The sequence below is a fragment of the Leptosomus discolor genome, chromosome 1 (genome assembly GCF_034619465.1).
Source record: "Leptosomus discolor isolate bLepDis1 chromosome 1, bLepDis1.hap2, whole genome shotgun sequence".
Taxonomy (NCBI): Eukaryota; Metazoa; Chordata; class Aves; order Leptosomiformes; family Leptosomidae; genus Leptosomus; species Leptosomus discolor.
Window position 1 is genome coordinate 59,565,585 of NC_141391.1, and position 24,524 is coordinate 59,590,108.

Genomic DNA, 24,524 nt, shown 5'->3' on the forward strand with positions numbered 1-24,524 from the left:
GGAATTAAAACCAATTCTCTCCACAGCTTTTTTTGAAAGATTAGAGCAATTTTATATGACATACCTTTCCAACCGCCACTTCTTGATAACTAAGATAGCCTGACGGAAGATTTGCTGACACTGGGATGTGTTGCTCGTTGGTCACCACTCTTCCATCTTTTATTAGAGGAAGCCAAGAATACCCAACTACGGAACATGAAAGGCAAGTAATTTTAAATACATTATGAATCTTTACAAAAACTATTACAGATGTCTTACTGTATACTTCTGATATGTAATTCATAAATCAGAAAATGTTACTGTAAGGGCCAAATGATTTGAACTCAAACTATTAGAAATAATTAAAAAGGCACATAAATGATATACATTCTAAAACAACATTTTAAACATTTAATAAAAGAAATACTTAACGAAATCTTTTGGTCAGTATAATGTAATCAGAAAGCACTACATGGATCACAAAAATCATAGATTACCAGCTAAGCATACTTCATAAAATCTCCCCAGCAGTTACTGAAAGTAAAGCATTAGAATACAAACCTTGTGTTTCAACAACATCTTTCTTCTTTGTACTCCCTTTGCTTGAATTATCACAGCTGACATGGTAGAAGGTGAACAACAAATGGTGCTTTTCATGTAACTGAGTGGGCAATTCTATTTTAATCTGAAAGGCAAAGAATCACAACCTTTGTAGAAGTCTTTAGCTAAAGCAGTGACATGCCTTACTGGCTGCACACTTAAAAAGCAATTCCAGGTTATATGTAATTTGAAGCCAGATCAGGAATCACACATGCAAAACTTATAAAAATTAACTTACAGTGAAAAGGGGGGTCTGATTTAACTGAAATCATTAGCAAGAACTTTGCAATCCTCAAATCTTTTCTTGTATTTTTGAAACTTACATAACACCTAAACCAGTAAAACTTACCTCAGAAAGGCAGCTTACCTCATCATAAAACTCTGGATTTTGATGGTGATGCAGAACAGCAGCAAACGCACTTCTAGTAAATACTGGTCCACCTGGCCTACCATAGATACACTAATAATAGAAAAAAGGAAAAAAGAACAAAAACAACCCCTCTGTGATCCTTCTTCACTCTCAGCTTAGAATCTGGTTCACCTAGAATTTGAAATATTCTAATACGTTTAACTTGGTTCCTCTGCACAGACAGGGGATTATATGATGTGTAGCCTGCCTGCTGTGCAGTAGAGCTAACACTGTGATTTCACCTCAGGTTTCCTATACATTTTTCTACTACTTTTCTTCCAGGCATCTCTTATACACTGTGGTAGCTCATAAACAAACACTGAGCTTGGCTCTGAAGTCGATCTAAAGCTTTACTGTTTTAATTTACAGAATTCCTTCTGTGGAATAGGCACAAGCCACTCCTGTCTGCAACAAGTTTATTCTCGGAATTTTTGTTGATATGCAGAAATGCTCTTGTGGTTCTTTAGTAATCTTTTGTATGAAAACCAAGCAAGTTATCTAGAAGTTACTCTTACGCCAAATGCAAAAGGTAGACAGAAAGTCACCATCCCAAACTGGATAAATTAATCCAGTACTACTGTTACTTAGGTAACTGTTCACTGTTTTCTTTTGTCAGTCATAAAAATCAAAACACTAACCTTTAAAGGCAAAGAATCCTCTTCATCAGAATCCTTGAACTCAATGCATACTGCAATATTTCTAGCCTAAAGCAGGATTTAAGAACAAAAACCCAAACACTTAATCATAAGGATCATCACAGAAATATAACATGTAAACAATCTTAACCAAACTTGGAAAAAAGAATGTAGAGTTTTCCTGTACTCACCTTTGCAAAAGACTTCTGGCTGTCATATTTCAAGTGCTTTGGATAAACATAAAGATGATTGTTGTAGATGGTGAAAGGCTGAGTGTGTTTTGGTATACAGGGAACAAATTCCTCTATTTCAAATGTTATTAGTGCCTTGGTACTGTTTTCAAATTGTTTCATGGGAATGTATGATGAGTTAACATAATCTGAAAACACATAAAAAAACTCAATAAAAAAACAAAGAGAAAAAGCCTGCGTGTTCATTTAACAGTGTTTATTAATACTTACTTGGAAAATCTGGTGACACGTTATCAATTGTAACATCCAGATTTCCTAAAATAACAGGAAGTTTGGCCATCTTTTCAGGTCTATAGGAAGGAAAAAAAACCTCAAAGTCAGGCTAAATGCAAAACTATCAGATGCCAGACAAAAGAGATAATAGGAAACAGAGGCAAAAGTAATATCCTGAAATAGGAGTATATGAGGAAAGGTGGTTTGGGGGTGGATGACTGATGTGGTCTTGCTTTTTCCCTAGATTCAGTTTTCTCTTCCTTTAAATTCTCACCAAAAAAAAAAAAAAAAAGCCTTATTTTTTTTTTTTTTTTGCTATTGTGGAAAAGGTTAAGAAAAAGCATGATGTTTTTCTTTTTTTAAATCAAAATTTTTTAATCAAAAACATTTGTTAAAGATAGGGTTTATTTGCCATGTAATAACTCGGTATCATTTGCAGCAAACAGAGGACCTATAAGTAAGCTTTTTAAATCTCAATGGCCAGTGACAAGCATTTCTGGTAGTGGGGTAAACTTGGAGGAAGAACAACCGGGGAGACAAATTAGTACGTTAACAAAATGCATCTTCTACTCAGTATTTTTTTTCCTACCTCCTCCTTTTTCTAGAATAATAACTCACTCTGCAAAATATTTACTATTAACTAGCCTACTATGAAATGTTTTAGATGTTATCACGTAGCTAATTCAGAAATGTGATTTGAAGTGGGAGTATTTTCCATGTTAAAACATCAGTGCAGAACCCATTATTAGCAAGGACAGTCAGCAGCATGACTTTTTTAAAATTACTGCAGAGGAAGCGGATGCAAAATTTTCCCAAAATGCAACCTTGTGCTTTGAAACAAACAACTTTTTCTGGTTGGAGTCTGGATTCTAATTCCAATAACTAAACCTTAGACATTACAATCTCTTTCTTACTAAAATTCCTGTGAAATAGTGTACACGATTCTACAAACCGGATGCTGAAACAACCAAAAGCATTTCCTTAATTCACAAAGTAAAGTGATGTGGTGGGCTAATTTACTGTATTAGTTTCAGTTCCAATAATGATGTTTACGGCAAGGAGTATCATTACACAGCAGTTTCAACGCTATGTGAATGTCAATGAAACTTTAAGCAGCTTACTAAAATGGAATTAAAATATCTATTACAAACCTCATCTCCTTATCAGATTTGGCAAGCAAGAATAAAATAACCTGTAGCCCAAGCCTTTTGCAATTAGCAGTTGTTCAAATTAATACAATCCAGCTAATTGTACTATAACAGAAGTGGAAATGCCCTTGCGAAGCAGAAAAGATTGCTCTATTATTTTACATCCTATTTAGCAAGAAAGGAGATTAAAACTAGTTAATTATTAATAGGGTCATCTGTCAGTAGGAGATTCTTAAGCATTGCACACAAACTGATGCAGTCTTCAGGAATACTTCGTAAAAAAAGGATGACCAATGTTTTGTTATTTCAGCATCCTGAGCCACTTGCACTCCCAGTGGAGGTGGACTGCAGTGACACTGGCTTGAATCCCTTTCCCTGAGAGCTAGCATTCTTTGTCCAAGGTCAGTGAACATATGATTTACGTTCATACTTTGAGAACCAGAAGAGTGTATTGTGCAAGCATAACAACACAGAGCTACTTCAGGATATGATGCTTACTGCAAGCTACACATGGCATAATGCTTCAGTCCTGCAAAGGAAAGACCTGTAGCTTGTATGAAGGCCTTGATTATATTTCCACAACTTCTATATTTGAAGTGAAAAACATATCAATTCATACGTGAAAATATTAGGTGCTCCACTTCAAGATCATAACAAAAAATGGTGGGGTTTGAGGGCCAAGAGGGCAGTTAGAGGATGGTTCATTTGCTTTGTTTTTATTTTTTAAAGAGGGGAAATTAGACTTACTTCCTGAAATCTGCTAACAATTTCAGCATATCTTCATTTGAAAGTTTATTACTGTCTTGTCTGAAGAGAGGAGAAAATCTTGCATTTTTGTCCAGGGTTCCTGATGCATCTTTAAACAGCGTCCTGAAAGTCAAAATCTTGCTTTCAGATGTGTTTATGAAAGTGTTGAAATTCAATTCAGGGAATTTATTTACTACAAATTAAAACATACTGTGCCAACCTTCATATTAAGTATTTAATACTCTTGTCATTGTTCGTGAGTTTTAACATATAGATAGCTCAGTCTAACAAATCAAGTGTAAACCATTTCATTCTTAGTAAAATGAAAAAATACTTACAACAGAAAACAGTTGGCAATATTCAATGGTTTGAATAATAAATAATACAATGAATCACAGAATTATTAGGTTAGAATAGACCTCTGTGATCAACAAGTCCAATGTTTATAACTTTTTTCCTACTACAGAGCTGAAGTGTAAGTTTGTTTGTCAGAAATCTTTGGTTAATTGAAGTAAAACAAGAAATAATTTAAACAGCACATTAAGTCTTACAAGAAGTGAGATCAGAAAATTATGTTAAAGAAAGTTAGGAAAAAATACAGGTTGACTTACCTAGCTGCCCAGGCAAAAGGCATTCTATATTGACCTAATCTCTGGCAAGCCTGCTTAGCATTCTTCAAAACTTTCTGTGCAACCTGCAAGGGACATAATAGCTAGCCCTTTTATGCCCTAGGACATAAAAGCTACATTTTTCGCACCATTAGCATACAAGAAGAAAACCACATACTAACACCGATATGAATTGTAAAATCTTCTTTAGAAGATTAATCCCAAGTATGTGAAAGAAAGACAAATGATAATAGCTCAACAATTCATTTCAGGTTAAGCAGGGCCTGCTGATTTCACATAATGTCGTGGGTAAAAATGCAGCCCCATCTACAGTCCCAATAATATGTATTTAATCAAGCAAGAAAAAAAGTTATTATATACAAAACTCATATGAAAGCTAGAACAAAATTCAACTGGTTTCTAAGACAAAATTGTGACTCCAGACAAAACACCAACCCCTACAACTTGGTCCCATATTCACCACCCACTCTATGTAGCTAAACACATTCCTGCAGGGTAAATAGTAAAATACTCTGCAATACTTGCATTACAAGTACACATAGAATATGAGGAGGACTTGTATGAAGATCACATGGACGATCCTACATATAGACATTGCAACACTGTTTTCATTAAAACTTAAATTTTTGGTTAACTTTTAACTGAACAAGCAATTCCATTATGTAGAATCAACATAGAATCATAGAATCATTTTGGTTGGATAAGGCCTTTAAGATCATCAGGTCCAACCATTATCCTAACACTACCAAGCCCACCACTAAACCATGTCCCTAAGTGCCACATCTATACATCTGAACACCTCCAGGTATGGTGACACCATCACTTCCTTGGGCAGCCTGGTCCAATGTCTAATCACTCTTTCAGTAAAGAAATTTTTCCTAATATCCAATCTAAATCTGCTCTGGCGGAACTTGAGGACATTACCTCTTGTCCTGTCATTAGTTACTTGACAGAAGAAACCAACACCAGCCTCACTACAACTTCCTTTTAGGTAGTTGTAGAGAGCAATAAGGTCTCCCCTCAGCCTTCTCTTCACTAGGCTAAACAATCCCAGTTCCCTCAGGTGTTCCTCAGAAGACCTGTTCTCCATACCCCTCACCAGGGCAGCTTCGTTGCCCTTCTCTGGACACACTCCAGCACCTCAACATCTTTCCTCTACCGTGGCGCCCCAAACTGCACACAGTACTCAAAATGTAGCCTCGCCAGTGCTGAGTACCGGGGCACAATCACTTCCCTACTCCTGCTGGCCACACTATTGCTGATACAGGCCAGGATGCTGTTGGCCTTCTTGGCCACCTGGGCGCACTGCTGGCTCATGTTCAGCCGGCTGTTGACCAGCACCCCCAGGGCTTTTTCTGACAGGCAGCTTTCCAGCCACTCATCCCCAAGCCTGTAGCGCTGCACGGGGTTGTGGTGACCACAGTGCAGGACCCAGCACTTGGCCTTGTTGAACCTCATACAACTGGCTTCAGCCCATCGATCCAGCCTGTCCAGATCCCTCTGCAGAGCCTTCCTACCCTCAAAAAGATCAACGCTCCCACCCAATTTAGTGTCATCTGCAAACTGACCGAGGGAGCACTCAATCCCCTCATCCAGATCATCGATAAAGATGTTAAACAAGACTGGCCCCAATACTGAGCCCTGGGGGACACCGCTTGTGACCGGCCACCAGTTGGATTTAACTTCATTCACCACAACTCTCTGTGCTTGGCCGTCCAGTCAGTTTCTAACGCAGCGAGGAGTACACCTGTCTAAGCCATGAGCCATCAGCTTGCCCAATAGGATGCTGTGGGAGATGGTGTCAAATGCCTTACTGAAGTCCAGGTAGATGACATCCACAGCTCTTCCCTCATTGACTAGGCAGGTCACCTGGTCATAGAAGGAGATCAGGTTGGTCAAACAGGACCCGCCCTTCACGAACCCATGCTGGCTGGGCCTGATTACCTGAATATCCTGCATTTGCCATGTGAGCGCACCCAAGAGGAACCGCTCCATAAGCTTGCCCGGTACCGAGGTCAGGGTGACAGGCCTGTAGTTCCCCAGATCCTCCTCCCAGCCCCTCTGGTACATGGGTGTCACATTGGCAAGCCTCCAGTGTTCTGGGACCTCTCCTGTCAACCAGGATTGCTGATAAATGATGGGGAGTGGCTTGGCAAGTTCATCTGCCAGCTCTCTCAGCATTCTCGTGTATAAAGTGTATCGCACATGTATAACATTCACAGCTAGAAAACCACTAGTTTGAGATGTTCAGCATCGAGCTGAACCACCTAAGCTAAAGCAGAAGTTCCTGACAGAGCAGTGGGCTTCTCTTCTCAGAAACGAGCCTCTTCTATGTGCCTACACAGAGCAAAATTATTTGCCAGAGGCAAAAATCCCACAAATTAAACCTGCCTGAATATTATCCCTGATCTGTGCTGCTGACGTTACGACGGGCTCTTTCTATTAGTGTGCTGTTTGAGCCAACTCTCCACTATCCTTTCCTGTAAAAAGGGGGAAATTGCACTCAGAAGCATAGAACCTTGACAAGTAATCATGATTAATTCGCTGTATTCATTTAAGGAGAGAACAAGTGATCTCTTTGCTATAGAATTTGCTGCTTCCATTTTCACCTTTTCTTGTCCAGAATAGTAATTCTGCAAGGAACTGGAACTTGCTCATTGCACTGGCGCACATAGAGGCCTATATAGTTGGTACTGTTCTGCTAATATAGTGTAATCCCAGAGAAAAAGGACAGAAAAAAAATTTCAAACTAAGTGTTCAACTGTATAAAATTATAAGCAAATGAATACCAGAAATGGACAGCATAACTTAATATAACCATGAATGTTCCTGCTGGGTACTCCTGCAATACAAAGTCAAGCACTCAGCATCAAATTTGGGAACACTTGGGCTTACTTAACCTCCCCATGTGGCTCAGGCCCAAGACCATGAAAATCAGTTACTCAATTCAGGTTTGTTTTAACTCAGGAGCAGTCAGCATACGCTTCAGAACCAGACTCCTAAAATACAAAGTTGCTGTTTTTGAACTATAGCTGAAAAAAAAAAAAAATCTCCAGTATTCCTGGAAAAGCAAGTCATCTGATCTATATTAAGACCAAGTGAAAAATGCATGGTTTTTTACACATAGCTCAGCCAGCACTAAATCAGTAGGAAAGAACACTGTTCCTTTGCAGAGTCTGAAAGTTAACCCTTCCTTCTTCCCTTTCACTAGCTGAAAACAGGAAGAATGTCAACAGCAGCTGACACTGCTTACAAAAAAATCTTTTCTCCTAGTATCCTGGTTGGACTTTTTAAGCACAGCTGTAAATCAACAAAATTAAAACTCTATTTCTTCAGCGACAAACAAGCAGCAATGGACAAAGCTTCTTGTAGATGTTTCAGAAAACATTAAAATGTTATGTCATCCTAACAAACTTAAGGTGTTTCGGTGGTTTATTTCCAAATGCTATTTGGAGTTCTATCAAATCTCCAAAGCATTTTATACTTAAAAACAGAGGCTTAATGATCTCAGTGGTTCTGAAGGAATAAACAGCAAACATGCAGATAAAGTGACAGTAAACTATGGTCAGCAAAAGTGAGACAAAGGAAAAGTCAACAGCAATGATATAGTAAATAAGATGCATTAACTAAGAGAGACATACAGTTAATTTCTGACCTATATCTAATATTTCATTGTTCAAAAATTTTCAGCTCAACTTTCACATCACAGTATAATAAAGTTTTAACAAATCAGTATATTTAAAGCCATTATAAAAATTATAATTATGTCACAATTATAAAAAGCTAACTAAATGTTTCCCAATAATGTTAGGCTTTAACTATAATGTTTCAATTAATAGTTACCAACTTACTAAGTCAAATAATCCAGTTGTCTGAATTTCCTATAAAAGAACTAAGCTTTTGACTGGTATTTATTAATTTGAAGTCAACCTGTCTCGCTCCAGCATTTTTTTCACACCACAGAAGAAGATAACACACCTTTGAAGAATCTGAACTTCTCATATATGGTTCGGCACAATGTGCAATACTTCCTTGTAATACTTTTTCTATTCTAGCCACGAGGAAAATGTCAGCATGAGGACATGTGACGGAGAATATTCCCTAGAAATAAATCAAGAGATAAATATAAAAGGAAAATGCACATGCATTTTACATCACATAATAGAAAGCCATCTGAAGCATGCAGAAAACCTCTCTACTTGTATCCAAAATGCTACTAATTCTTTAGGTTACTACTTCTCACCTGCTTTGGATATTGTAACACAGTTTCATGAATGTCTTGAATTCTGTGTAAGCTGTCACCACTGCCATTCATCATTTGTTGAGATGCACTGGATATCATGTGCCTTACTGAGGCGTGGTTCAAATCAACATGGAAATCTGCTGAAATCTTTCGGTTGTTTTTAATATCAAACAGTGATAATGTGACAAAGAAAGGTTCTACCTAGACATTTAAAAAAAAGAATCAAGTGTCATTGCTGTCATCTATATTAGTGTAAAAATGTGTATGAAAGGAAGATGAGCAACACTTTTATAAACACTTACACATGGCCATCGCTCTAGATATTACTGACAAGATGTAAAAGATAGTAAAAGAAAAATTCCACTTTCTACAACACAACAAAAAGATTAGTAGCACAGCTACTTTTCGTAGGATTTAGGCTTTCATTTTGATTAAAAGGAGTAGGAAAAAACCCACAATACAAGTTTCCCAATCACAGCAAGGAATTCCTGCCTTTAAGAATAGTGTCAGCAAAGTATTAAGACATTAATTATTATATTAACAGAAAATAATTAGGTTAATTATTTACATTTGTTGTGGGTCCTTCTTCATTTTCTGCAACGCAGCTTTGCAAATTAAAAGACAAATCATTACACTTCACAAGAATTTTTTTTCCAAATTTCTCTTCAAATGGCTTCACTTCTGGTTCAATACCAGAAAAGTCAAGTTTCTTTAAAAAGAGAAAAGGAAAATTAAGGTAAGTTGTTTTTAATCTCAAAAGGTTCAACACAAAAGAAACTAACACGCTTCCTTGTAAAAAGTCTAACCTGTGCATCTGGATCCAAGGCAAAAAGTTTAACTCTGCTTTCACTTTTCAACTTGATTTCTGCTTCTCTGGTACTCTGTTCAAAATAAGAAAAAAAATCTTAGCGTGACTCTATTAAATTAAAGTGCTTTTCAATTTCTTTACTTTTTCTGTGATGTTCAAAGCTTTACATGTTTTTAGTTCAGGCACTCCTCTCCCTAACTGAGTTTTGCAATGCCCTTGTTTAAATTGCTCCATCATGCCTGAGTAAAAAGTGAAAGACGACTCCTCTCCTCTAAAGGCTTTTCCAGGCCTAGAAACACAAAAACTTACATCACAACACGTAACCTTCCAAGCTCACGGGAAGTATACTCCAGTGTAGCTCATACAGCACTTTGCCTCCTTAAACAATAACTTTCATAATATTATTTTATTTTTTTAAAAAAAAAAAAAGTATGAATGTAGGTTAAAGCTCAGAACTATCCTGAGACCAGAAGATTGCTCAGGAAACAACAGTTACCTAAATTAAGAAACATCATCATAGCTCTCTTTCTTTTTTCTTTTTCTTGTTTTGTTTTCGGGTTTTTTTTTCCCCTTTTCTCAAGATCTACTGCCAAAGAAGTGGTTTTCCTGTGGGTAGGTGGAAAAACCCCAAAAACTTCCAAAAGATAAACCCTCTCACACTTCAAAGTTACTTTGCAGCGTACGCTGTACACTGATCCTGCCTGGGATTGGTGCATAACTACCTATTAACAGTAAAACAAAAGTAAAGTGGAACAAAATAGAATGTGAGAACTGATGGTATACATAGGTTAGTTTTTCAAAAAAAGCTATTATCTAAAGAGTATTCTATGATTTTGTCACAGGACACGACAAACGGACATATGCACGCGCCAAAATTACCCATATAGGAGAGTTGCCATTCCCAAAGTAGTAGCTGGCTAAACAGGGGTACAAAGTATTACATTACAGACAGGTACCTATTTTTGGATGAGGCTGTATGGGTTAAAAGAAGTTACCAATCCAAAATGCTCATCATTGACTGTCAGCTGGAAGTGATCTACTGCCTACATCTGCTTTGCTAGAGGTTGAAGAAACCCCTACTATGTCTCAAGAAAAAGAAAAAAAAATAAAAATAAAAAGAAAAAGAAAACCCAAACCAAACCCCATCAGCTCTAAGAGCTCAAAATCCTATTATAAGGTTGATAATAATAATAACCCCCCAACAAATAATTTGACTTAAAGGATGCATTACAAAAGAGGAACTTCTGAGATGTGATTTTGAGTATAGATGTTCTATGGATTTCATTTACTTTACTTTCTTATCTTTAACACACACAGGAGAAAGGACGAGAGTTGCTGTGAAAGACACGACCCAGACACTCGATACCAGCAGAGTATTGGCAGACTTTGCTTGTTCAACAGCCGGTATGACTGATAAATACAGGACTAAACTGTGAAGAAATTTAAAGATGGCAAGAAAGCTGCATGTATATTTTGGAAAGGGAAGATGATCTAGTCACAGGAGCAAGACAGAAACTGTTTCATCTAAAACATCTTGAACAGTTTTAGATTCTTTGGCTACACTAAAGACAGAACAAAAATATGCATTTTTGACTGACAGATCAGGGGCAGTCAGTCAGAAGTCAGGAACTGAAAACGTATATAGTCACTGACCCTGTCTACAGCACAGCAGTGACTCTGTAATTCCATTTCCTTATCTGTAAAACAGGGACCACGTTTTCCTCCCTCAAGGAATACTGGGACTGTAATGGTTAAGGAGGTACTTGGGCACACTGATCATGACAGTCACATAGTTATTTAAGGTAGAAATCTAATTTGTTTTCTCTGAAGATTAAAAAACAAAACCAAAAAGCCCAAACCCCCTACATTCACTCTTAGTACTTAAGCTACAGACAAAAGGAACATGAACTAGGCATGACAGACCAAGGTATATATGTGCACACCTGTGCACTGAAGTGCACAGTTTTATGTTTTAAACTAACAGATGTTGATAGAAAAATGAAGACTTGGAGATGTACTCACAAGGTTAAACCTTTCCTAGGAAGACTGTTTTTCCCCTATTGTCAGGTGCTCTACAATCACCCCTGAAGGGATTTCTCTTTCCTCATAAGGATATGAGGTCAGCTATTGTGAAAACCTCCTCCTAGAACCAACAAAAATAATAAAGCAAGTATAAACTCTTCCAAAAGAAGGCTCAATGCCTTGTTAAGTCTTCCACCGGGGAAAAAAAGAACCAAACCCAAATAACAGCTGAAAAGACAATCCAAGAAAGAATAGAGGACAACAAAAATCCTTGAAACAAACAGTATTTATATAAAGTAATCAAGTTAAGGCATAAACATGGTACTAATGCAAACGGGCAGATTTTTCCCTGAACTTCTCCTCAGGGAAAAATACATTAGAGCAAATTATTTTGAAAGGTAGTATTTGGTAAAGATGAACTAGAACAGGAAAACCAAAAAACTTATTTTGAAGGAAATAGAAATTTAAATGGGTTATAACCATGCAATAAAAAAACCCCAACATGAGTGCTTAAAGAGCTGAGAGAAATAACATGCTAGAAAAAGAGCTTAAAGAGCTGCATGCTTCGGATCAGAAGGTTATGGAAACAGGAAGCAGTATTTGTATAAAAGTAAACCTATATGCTGGTGCTGCAGCCCTGAATAAAAGTCCCCTCAGGAAGTCATATGGAACCTAAGCATTCCCATAACTCTGACTATAAAGAAAGAAAAATCTTCCATATAATAAGAGCATCTAATTTTATATTTCTTTCTGAAATGAATCTTCATAGCCTCATGTAAGTATGCTGTTTGATGCTTACAGGTCTTCCAAGGAAACTTTGATTGTATGCACCACAATCCCAATTAATTTCCAAATACAGCTGTAACTGGAGTTAGATTATCATGTAATAATTTTTTGTGTGCATGTGCTAAGTTGATTACAAAGCAGTAACAGAAAGAATTAAGTCAGCCAACTAGTTTGAGTGCTAAAAACCTGTTAATGTATTCTGACTGGATCTTCTGATATGTTAGCTATTGTAACAGATAGAATTTGTTTTGCTCCTTGTTCTCAGTTTATAAGCTGCCCTACTCCCTTCAGGAGTAGTTACTAGGTCAGACAGATCCTCAGAAGAGAAGGGGAGAACATTCCAGAGCACGGTCAAGGAAAAAGTTTCAAGACTGCAGGCTGTGTCACACAGAAGAAAAAGGAAGTCACAGGAAGGAGTTTGGATCCTGCAGCTTCCCAGAAAAAGGTCACTAGCACCAGTCCTTAGATAATTTAAGAAAAATTTCTCCCTTAGAGAACTTATTGCAATACAGAAGTCACTGATTTAACCGAAATAAAGTCTACAAATGAACTGATGAATAGTTACTGTTATTTTCTATTTATTTTTATTTTATTCTTATTTCTATTTCTACCACACCTCTGTAAGAACAAAATTGAAAAGCAAGAACTATGGCAATACAGTAAGTACCCATGAACTTGCCAGCTAGTTACAAAAACAAGCATCTTAAAATACATTCACATCATCACTGCTACTAAGCTGCTCTGAACTTCTAACTATAAAAGTAACACTTGACTTTACTATAACTAGATTTTTATAGAAATATTTTAGCACTTACCTGCATGCCATAAAACAATAGAAAATATGCAAAATACAATAAACGAATAAAATAATACAACATGCTGCTTTTAAACAACATGTCAAGATCTATACAAGCAACTTTAAGACAATGGGTAGTTTGCTTCAAAAAGCAGAAAATTAAGAAGCTCAATAACCAAGCCTATTCACAAAAGAGTTTCTAAGCTTTCAAAGCACCACAAACTGCCTCGAAGCCAAAAGCCAATACCTTACCTTTACTGAAAGTTCATGTGGCTAACTTATGTTTAGTATTTTATATCCTGAGTTGGCATTTACAATATATATTACCTTGGCAATTTCAGGATAGTAGTTATCAAAAATACTTGAAGAACTTTCCATTTTGCTTTGTTCATCATCTGAAATCACAAAACCACATTAAAAAAAAACAAAAAAACAAAAAAACAAACCACTCACAAAACTCTGTAGCAAAAATATTTATTTCCTTTTTTTCTTAACTCTTACCCCCTCAAAAATTACCATTTTGAACAGAAACAGGTTGTAGATGACTCCATCATTTCATTTTGATGCAGTGACTTCTTGGAGGACGTAACCAGTTACACAAATTGGTAAAGTAGCAGTTATTTCTAAACTTACCCAGAAAATAGCTTTAATATTCATTTTGATATGTTCATAGGGAAAGGGGATACTGAATGCACAAATTTACATTACTCCTTCCACTATGCACTGTAACTTGATTTCAAAACAAGTTCCCCCTGTTCATTAGGTTCCCAGCTCTACTCTCCAATGGTTACTGAATTTACAAAGCAACCATTCAGTACAAAACATCTTACGGTTCTAAGGTCAACTGCGGAGCACTGACTAAAATGTCTTTCACAAAGCTACAGACTTCTCTTTTTTCCAATGTGCTTTCATTGCAAACATCACATTAAATTCCAGCCACCTTCACCAAAGACTTTGATATCTCATTTTAAACTCTAATGATCCCTTTTAGTATATTGTATCTATAAGCAGAAACACCTTCTGTAACCTCTTCCAGGTTCTTGTGGATACGTACACACTTCGTCTCATACCAGTTGCCCTCCCCCCATCCACTCTCAAGAGGAAAAATGTACAAGAGGACATCTAGATTATCCTTTTGTCATCAAACTATCAACTATACCTACATCCCATTCCTTATCTGCCTTACCTATTATTAAAGGGCTCCAACAGAAAAGATTCTACACCCAAACAATCTATTTCAGTACTTCAGCGAAGTATCTGCGGTCAAGGGAGTTACATCTAAATTTAAGTCCCTCACTGTAACCACAATTTCTTATTGTTCTACCTACAGTGACCACAAAACAAATTATTCCATTTTCAGCAGCATTTTACCGCTGGACATTTCCAAACAAGTTCCTCCTAAGTTTTCTCTTTTCCTTAAACTGTCTCGGTCCTGATTTTTCATTCTGGGTTCTATTTTTCTTTACTTCTGATCAGTCTTGTTATTCTCTTCTGGACTTAACTCAACCGGAATCAATATAGAACAGTGCTATTTTAATGCCAAAAGGTCAAAACGCTCATCAGTTCAAACACACAGTGAAAAAGTCTATAATTTTTATGACCAAAGAGGACAAAAACTTCAGCCACAGTAAAGCCTTTCTTTCCAAATGCATGTACGCAGGCATTGTCACATAACTGTATTAGCATTGCTAGAAACCCTCCTTACCTTCGTGAGACTCGCCATTTCTTTTTTCTTGCATTGCAGCCTCAAAGTTAAGCTGAAGGATTTTGTTCAGAGTGTTTATCCATTCTTCCATTTCAAGTTCACTATCTGCAGCTAAAAGGTAACTACTCTTGTCTTGCATCTTGAGTTCAAATGCAAAACGTCTGACTTTATTGTTCTATAAGAAAATAAAAGATCTTTATAATATCTTCACATACTGTCTACTCATAATCAGTTATGTGTATTTCAGATCTTTTAACAAAAATATACAGTTTGATATTTTGAACAAGTGTATTATAAATACACTTTTTCCTCTCTGACATTTGACCTTTTGAAGTTATTTGTACCCCTGCAACCAACGGAAGCATGAAGGATAACAGCCCAGTTTTCAGTTTCCCCTCATCTTTCCGCCTGTAATCATTTTTAAAAAACAAAAATCCAATTTCCAAATATCATGTCTTCATGTACTCAGGTCATCTAGAAGTGAAGCTAACTAAGATATACTGATTAAAAAAAAGCATAAAATTATTATTTGAGTGAAAATCATTTGCACGTTGGGATTTTATACCGGAGGTTAAATAACAACTAACCTCAACACTGAACACCCTGATATTGCTAGTCTCTTAAATATGCATGAAGTTGGGAACCATTTCCTCCTTTGTTCCTTAATCATTATTGCCATCCTTTATGCACAATGGAAATCAAGGCTTCAAATGTTACTGAGCTCGACTCATGTTCCTAGAAATTCACAAGTCTTAAACGAAAATCATATATTATCAACAATTTACTTTTTAAAATTTGATAATTCATTAAATAAACATTAAAATAAACAGTAAGACTTAGTGGTTGGGGGACTTCTTGTTTGTTTGAAGTTAAATTAAATGCCAAATTACATTTCAGTTCCACTATATCTCAGATTTTTCAATTAACAGACTAACTTTCACAGTATAAAACCTCGACACAGGTGGTACCTATCACACTTCCCAGTTTTCCCAAATCACTGAACTAGAGCAACTATGCCTATATATCTGACTGCACGTGTGAATATATACACTGCATACATTATGTGACTGCACTTCTCTGTGATGCAAAAAAGTCTCAATATACTTCAGTATTAAAACCAAAACGAAACAAAAAAACCCAAACCAAACAGTATTTTGGGAATTCCTGCCTTTCCATTGAACTTAAAAAAGTCTGGGAGGAAAAAACCCCCCACCAAACAAAACCCAACCAACCAACCAAAAGACCCCACAATCAACTAACCACAAAACCCAAAACCAAACAAAAAACCACAAACAAACAAAACCCTATTGCATATAGTCAGCAAGCATTCCTCTTATACAAGTACTGATGAAGGAGCATATTCTGCTCTATTCAACTTTACCACAGAATCACAGAATAGTTTGGGTTGGAAGGGATCTTTAAAGGCCAACTAGTCCAACCCCCCTGCAGTGAGCAGGGACATCTTTAGCCAGATCAGGTTGCTCAGAGCTCCTTTAATGTCTGTTAGTGAAGTCAGCATTTTTCTCTCCTGTGTATCTATTGTCTTTGAAAAACAACTAAGCATAACATAGAATCATAGAATCAGTCTGCTTGGATAAGACCTTTAAGATCATCAAGTCCAACAATTATCCTAACGCCATCAAACCCACCACTAAACCATGTCCCTAAGCACCACATCTATACGTCTTCTGAACACCTCCAGGGATGGTGACTCTGCCACCTCCCTGGGCAGCCTGGTCCAAAGTCTACCCACTCTTTCAGTAAAGAAATTTTTCCTAATGTCCAATCTAAATCTCCCCTGGTGCAACTTGAAGCCATTTCCTCTTGTCCCATCACTTGTTACTTGGGAGAAGAGACCAACACTCGCCTTGCTACAACTTCCTTTTAGGTAGCTGTAGAGAGCAATAAGGTCTCCTCTCAGCCTCCTCTTCACTAGGCTAAACAATCCCAGATCCCTCAGGTGTTCCTCAGAAGACATGTTTTCCAGACCCCTCACCAGCTTCATTGCCCTGTGTACTAAATGAACTCAAAACAGAAGTGAGAAACATCATATGAATGCAATAGGAACTAATCCCTCCTCACCAAAAGGACTTACTCCAAAACAAGTAGTTTCGTTCTGGGAACAAATGTTGTAAGCACATCTAGCTAAGAACAACAACCATTTCTATGAATTCCAAGTACCATAAAGTGCAGCGGCTGGAGTCCTTACAATTTTTAATTTTATTTTATTCTTCCATTAAATGGAAATGCAATTTCTACTGTGTAGAGACCACTTTTTCCCCCATGTGAGTTTCTAGATGCTAACACAACACCAGGAATAAGTAACAGTAAAACAATGAATAAAATAAGATCAGCCAAAGAGGATATAGTACATAATATAAAATAATAAAATCACTCATCTGGAATAGGACCATTATATATAATATTTTATAGTTCAAAATCTCATTTACTTCCCCTCACGAACAATTCAAGTGAAGAAAACAGCTATTTCCAAACCCCTTTATTCTAGCCATTGAATGCCTTCTTGGCTTCATAGAAGAGAGCATTAACTGCTCTTGGTTTTCCACCTGATGTTGAGCATAACTAGTCTCAAATTTCTACATGCAGTTCTGAGCAGATGCCAAGACATTTGCTGATGGTACTGTAGAACACAGCATAGCATTCAAGACATAAGCATCTGAAGTACAGTTTTACTTAAAGACTACTGCATTAGCCCAAAACCTTACTTGCAGTAGAACAACGGAACAGTAATTAAAAAAAAATATATTTAAAGCTTCCGACAAAGTCTGAGGAAATTTCAGTTTACTTGAATTGAACTAATCGAACGGGACTTCACGAAAAGATTATTCAGAAAAAAGGGGATTTCCAGGGTTACAAACCCAAAAACATAGAATCACAGAATGGTTAGAGGTTGTAAGGGGCCTCTGGAGGTCATCTAGTCCAACCCCTCTGCTCAAGCATGGCCACCTAGAGCCAGTTGGCCCAGGACCATGTTCAGATGGCTTTTGAGTATCTCCAAAGACGGAGACTCCACAGCCTCTCTGGGTAACCTTTGCCAGTGCTCAGTCACCCTCACAGTGACAAAATGTTTCCTGATGTTCAGAGGGAACCCCCTGTGCTTCAGTTTGTGCTCATTGCCTCTGGTCCTGTGACTGGGTATCACTGAGCAGAGCCTGGCTCTGTCCTCTTTGCACCCTCTCTTCAGGTATTTATGTACATTGACGAGTTCCCCCTGAGCCTTCTCTTCTCCAGGCTGAACAGTCCCAGCTCTCTCAGCCTCTCCTCATAGGAGACATGCTCCATCCTCCATCCCTTCACCACCTTCAAAGCCCTTCGCTGGACTCTCTCCAGTATGACTATGTCTCTCACTTACTGGGGAGCCGAGAACAGGACACAGGACTCCAGGTGTGGCCTCACTAGTGCTATTCAGCTGCTCAGAGTGAAAGGACCACCTCCCTCATCCTGCTGACAACACTCATCCTAATGCACCCTAAAGTCACCGTTAGCCTTCTTTGCTGCCAGTGCACATTGCTGGCTCGTGTTCAACTTGGTGTCCACCAGGACCCCCAGGTCCTTTCCTGTCAAGCTGCTTTCCAGCTGGGTGGCCTGTCCAGCATGTACCGGTGCCTGCAACTGTTCTCCCCAGCTGCAGGACTTAGCACTTCCCTTTGCCGCAGTGTCTTTCTTTCATTTGTAACTTCTGAAAATCTCAATGTTTTCTGATAATGCGAACTAATACTGTAGTGGCCACAATAGTCTCTACCAGAGCCACAGGCTGAGAACCAGAAACAAGCCATCACCCAAGTGGGAAACAAAAGGGGTCAGAAACAGCACAGAAGATGGAGAATTTCTATTATCAGAGAGAGGGGCACCAAAGCAGAGGAAGCTGAGAAGGAGAAGGAAAGATATATTTTAACTGCAAGACAAAGACTGTAACTGTGTTTAGGAATCACTTTGTTTTGTTTGTTGGTTTGTTTTAAAAACACAAATCAAACTCTTTTCAGTGGAGTTGGCCAGAATTGCAACCCTAAGGCAAAACAAAAATCTGTGTAAATCTGTACACAGAACTTGAAATATGATTAAATTTATTACAGTTACAAGACTTTGCATGTGAAGTATCTATTACACGTGTATCCAAAACCATTATTACAATATCTGGAAAAAAATAATCCTCTGTAAAGCTGTTGTAGCTCTCTGCATAAATCTTGAAACAACTTCATGCTCAAAAAAAATATTATTTAAGAAATACTTTTTTCTTAAACTTTGCCTATTTCTACCCAAGTTAACAAAATCCTAAAACCCAAGAGTTTTTTCCAGGTATGCTGTGCCTAACAAAACAGTTACATGATGTACTGTAAATACATAACAGAGTCACAAGGAAAAGAAAAAAAAATTCTTTTCTTTGGCACTTGCTACTACAAACAAATTTACCAAAGCCCTTAACTTTCTAAAACAAAGAAAAGCACAGAAAGTAACATTATAAAGGTCAAATGAAAGCATCTGGAAGGGTGACTGAATTTAATACAATTCCCACAACAAAAATCCCACACAAGAAGCTAGCAAAACATTTTACAGCTCATGTAAGCACAAAATGTAACTGAAATGAACTTTAATTTTATGCTGTTGTTACTTTGCCATGATTTAAGGTTGGGGTTTTTTGTGTGTTTGCCTTGAAATTTTGTTTGATATTTTTGATAAATACTTGACATCAACTAGTAACTTATGTTCTTTTCAGGAAGATTTTTTAAATTCAGCCTCCTGCCCTTTAAAATCTCATTCACTGTTTTTGCCAGATGCAGCGTGTCTAATTGTTCCTCAGCATACTTATCCACATCTGACAAAAGTTACCTGTATTTTTAAAAAATCCACTTGCTATCAACTACAGAATTAACTGGAGAACAGGCAGAATAATTATAATTACCTGAACCACTCCCATACATGAATCTAGAAATATCGATCCCTTGGGTTCTTTTGATATTTTTTCATCTTTGTAGAAATTGAGATTATAGGATCCATCACCAAGTTGGATTAAGTGGAAAAATCTTCTTTTGAATGACTAGTGAAAAGAAGGCAAGAAAAAGAATTACAACACTAGTATTAATCAGCTTCATATTACAAAACCTGTGTTACTACACAGTAGGTTATAGAAAAAAGCTTTTATTTACACACAACTTAATCAGTATCCTCAGAAAATAAACCAGAAATGATTAATTAAAAAAAAAACCCTGAAAAACCTGCAGCAACATTGTACCGTAATATCTGAAAGCATTTTTGACCTATTGAAAGGTATTTAAAACTGAATCTATAATATTATATCTCATAGACATGTATTGTGATAACTATGAAAATAACTTGTTTGTTTCTAAATAAAGAGGCAATATAAAATAAAACTTCATATTACATAGTCCCTTTTATACTAATAACACACCAGGGTCCAGTTAAGAAAATTATTTAAAACACTGGACTTCTCCCACATACTGGATTTTTAATGTATTTTTTCTGATTTAAGTAGAATAAAAGGAAAGTAAGATTTCATAGCTATAAATTACATACAAGCATCCCTCTTTCATCCCACACTTATTTTTTTTAGAAGTAAATCACATATAAATTGACTTCGCAAAAGCACAAATGATACTTAATATTGGTGCTCAGTTTTTTACCAAGCATTAAGACATGCTTTAAACTTACTCTCATTGTCACACTGATGGCACTATTCATGTTGCCTTTATACAGCCATCCTTGTTTTGTTATCCCACCCTTCTGCGACCCAAGAGATGCTGCGTCCTGCAGATGAAGAAAGGGAGATGGGGGGAGAAAAAAAAATAAAAATTTTTGTATCATAGTCTGAAACTGCTGTATTTATTGAAAGTTTCAGAAGTCATTTTAAAAAGATGGAATAGCTATGCTCATAATTGAATGATAATAATGTACTACGAGTCCCTGACAAAATTAGCTTTCTAATTCCAATTATTTTATTTAAAGACAAGGGATGAGATCGACCTCATCTAACTGTTGATAGGTAACCTGGCCAATTGTATAGGCTTTCTCGATGGCCAGCAGGGTGATCCAACAAGACAGCTAAATATTAGTCAAGATAAAGTCCACTGAAACAGAGGAAGGAGGGAGAACTCAAAACATTTACTTACATTTACTTTGTAAGATTTTTCGTATATTCTAATCTCCCAGTGCAAGAATTTTTACCAATTTCTATTACCAAAAAGAATGATGTGAACTCATGCTTACCCAAAACTTTAACTGAGATTTCTCAAACCATTTTGCTTTACAAGTATTACTTGAAAGACATTACTTAAGAATTTACAGAGAACTAATCCTTGAATTGGATCTGCCCTTTTACAGATCAGAATCAAACCTATCTAAGGAGAACAGGATCAAACTTGGCAGTAATGCCAAGTTCACAAACAGCAGATCCAATGCATGCATCACACATCCCACCCCCTGCCTGTACACCACTTCCATCTGCCAGCTGGTGGAACTTAATAGCTACATCAAAACGCATAGGATGTTAACAACTACCAAAAAGCAGTAGGCTACTATCAAAACTGATCAAAATGAGAGATATACAATTGCCACAGAATAAATATTAAATCACCAGTTCCGCTAATCTTTTAGAGCGGTACCAAGCTGACTTTACCATGGTTTCCAGTCGACATAACAACAAAAACATTAACGAATTAGACGTGTAGGAAGACTTTCAACCATCTAGAGGAGAAATACCCCTGACAATTTATTATCCAAACACAAACATTCAAAATTATTTGCGTATCCAGTTGAAAACAAAACCACAAAACCTCCTCAAGTGTCTCAACTACTTTTTCTAATTCCTTTTCTCAGCTATTAAGAGAACGCACAACAAAAAGTGATTATGTATGGGGGACAGAGTCATTAGTTCAATAGCTGAATATTAAAATCACATTTTTGAAGTATTATGAACCAGTTTCTGGAACATTCTGTAAACAGTCACCAGTTAATTTATTAACAGCTTATTTAGTCTGTCTAGCTTGCATATTCATATACATATGCACATGTGAACTCAAAAAAACCTGTAAACAGAAGGCAAAAGATGCACCAATCTGTTCCTTCAAAAATTCTAGTCAGCTCGATACTATGGAAGTAAGGCCCAGTAAGGATGACATGGTCACCAACTATCAGAGCATCTGATATGCCCCAGAAGCACCAACCACAGTAAATTTTCATATGCCCCAGCGAGTCTCACTGTCCAAGCAATACAGTCTATTTGTTTCATATTTTCAAGTCATTAGCCCCTGCCCATGTTCTGCTACCTAGATAGCCGTTTTTCTTGTACGACAATAAAGATACAGACAATAACTTAAAACACTGGGTTTCTAACTATGATTCTCTACCTCCACTGGTGGGAGTTATCCTCAAAGAACAAATAGTTTAAAACCACTTCTGCACGCGTAAGATAAGCAGATTATGAGTTATCATCAAAACTTGGCACAAAACCACCAATGCTTTTCTGCAATTTCACAAACACTACATAGGATCACGTGACATGACAAGAATTCCTTCATTACCTGTGTTAACAAAAATTAAGATTTAGCTCTATTAAGACCCTTCTTCCAATTCCAAGTCTCTGAGGTGCACTGTTTCCCAACTCTGCTGAGCTGCATGCTGTTTTCTAACAGTAAAACTGACTGTCATTTGGGCCTCTAGTTACACCATCTCTTTCTGTCAGGCAGAATTACTGCCTACAGAGCCAAAAAGCTACTGAATCTTTCCAGTTGACCACCTGTTAATACAAAAGAACCCAGAACCCAGTTGTTAACACATGACTTTTACACTGAAAACATATTTCCTGGTTCCAACTGCTAAGTCAATTTCCTCGCTTTTATTATTATTGCTGCACACTGTGCTTCATTTTTTTTTAATGATCTTTCCCACAAACTCGGCTCCAAAATTTACTTCAACAGCAACTGTTTCAACAAAAACAATTCCTTATCTTGATCCCATACCCCTGTCTGATTTAAAAATTCCGTTTACAAACATCAACCTGATGGCCTGATAGGCCAAATTAGTTTTGGAAAGGTAATTCTCTCCTTTTTAATGAGGCAAGAGTATAAACTAATCTTTATCTGGTTTTCCTTCAACTCTTAATCACTTGCAGCTTTTTGTTTTCTATCATGCTCTTAATAAATCAGCTTTCTTAAAAAAACCCCAAAACACCACACAAACAAGAGCAAAACAAAAAGATGACCAAACAACTTTTAATCTAAGATCTGCATATATGCTTTTTGGCATACAAAAATGTTAATGTTTGAAAGAAAAACCTCTTGTATTAATTCTTCTCTTGAGGAAAGAATTTATGGTCCTCCCCACTCTATTTCCATTAGGCTCCCTTTTCTTCCCAGCATGCTTTCTTCTTGTGTTTATATTTTCAGTTCCTCAAAGAGTAGCAGATCTCTTCTCCAGTGACTGTACCTCTGAGAGAGGTATGACGTTCCTGCCTGCACTAACAGGAAACTGGGCAGAAGGAAACAGGAACTCCTCTCCACTTGCACTTCCTAGTAAAACACGTACCACCTGATAATAGCCAAGCTACAGTTTTTCAGTGTTTAACTAACTCTAGCCACATTTCTCCTAGTAACAATCACAGTCAATTGTATCTCAATTTAATTTACTTAATGTTTAACTCACTTCTAAAACACCTTTGTTGTCACAAATATTATCACAGTAAATAATGCCAAGTGTTTTTAATTTCAGTATAACAGAAATCATAATTATTCCCATTTTACAAGAGGAAGATTTGGATTCAGATGCATGAAATTATTTGTCCAAATATCACAGTGCAGATTAGCAGCAGTGCTGGAGAGATGGCATCCTGTGGCTATCTATCTACTCAGGAATCTGCCTATTCAGATGCACTCCCTGAATTACTTCTTCACATTTAATCCAGGAAAATTTGTAAGGAACTACTTTTACGTCATATTCAGCAGTTCTGAATATGAGGAATTTAGAAGTAAAGTAACTGTCAAAGGGTAAAAACCACAAAATCAATTTATTTTATTTTAATTCTTTTCTGTGATCTAAGAGTTGAAGTACTTACAAAAAGAAAACACTGGTATTTAAACATTGTGTTTGGAAACAGGGCGTTGTAAAAATTAAATAAATCACACAAATAACAGAAGCAGTTACTGAAAAGAGTCTTTGACATTTGAAACAAACTTGAAAACTGCTTGAGGCTGTGATCTCTGGCTCTCCTAGGCCAATGGCAAAAAAAAAATACCTTAGATTTGAGTTGACTTTTTTAGCTTTTCATAGAATCATAGAACAGTTTCGGTTGGAAGAGACCTTCAAGATCATCGAGTCCAACCTTTGTCCTACCTCTACCAACACCACTAAACCATGTCCCTAAGTACAACATCTACCCGTTTCTTAAACACCTCCAGGGATGGTGACTCCACCACCTCCCTGGGCAGCCTGTTCCAATGCCTGACAACCCTTTCAGTAAAGAAATTCTTCCTAACATCCAGCCTGAACCTCCCCTGGTGCAGCTCAAGGCCATTTCCCCTTG

At 37.0% G+C, this 24,524-nt stretch overlaps 1 protein-coding gene across 3 annotated transcripts in view; it reads right to left on the minus strand.

The window, feature by feature from the left end:
- Positions 1-24,524, minus strand: part of DOCK9 (dedicator of cytokinesis 9) — a 151,189-nt gene that overhangs the window by 64,981 nt on the left and 61,684 nt on the right. For all 3 annotated transcript variants that reach the window (XM_086482052.1, XM_086482050.1, XM_086482051.1), the window contains exons 6-21: positions 20,660-20,755; positions 19,893-20,027; positions 14,972-15,146; positions 13,594-13,661; positions 9,661-9,735; positions 9,423-9,563; positions 8,855-9,055; positions 8,590-8,712; positions 4,594-4,676; positions 3,983-4,105; positions 2,085-2,164; positions 1,815-2,002; positions 1,627-1,692; positions 947-1,039; positions 541-664; positions 65-186 (exon numbers count right to left, since the gene is read on the minus strand). In XM_086482052.1, coding sequence (XP_086338178.1) covers positions 65-186; positions 541-664; positions 947-1,039; positions 1,627-1,692; positions 1,815-2,002; positions 2,085-2,164; positions 3,983-4,105; positions 4,594-4,676; positions 8,590-8,712; positions 8,855-9,055; positions 9,423-9,563; positions 9,661-9,735; positions 13,594-13,661; positions 14,972-15,146; positions 19,893-20,027; positions 20,660-20,755 — 1,893 coding nt within the window. The remainder of the gene's footprint in view (positions 1-64; positions 187-540; positions 665-946; positions 1,040-1,626; positions 1,693-1,814; positions 2,003-2,084; positions 2,165-3,982; positions 4,106-4,593; positions 4,677-8,589; positions 8,713-8,854; positions 9,056-9,422; positions 9,564-9,660; positions 9,736-13,593; positions 13,662-14,971; positions 15,147-19,892; positions 20,028-20,659; positions 20,756-24,524) is intronic.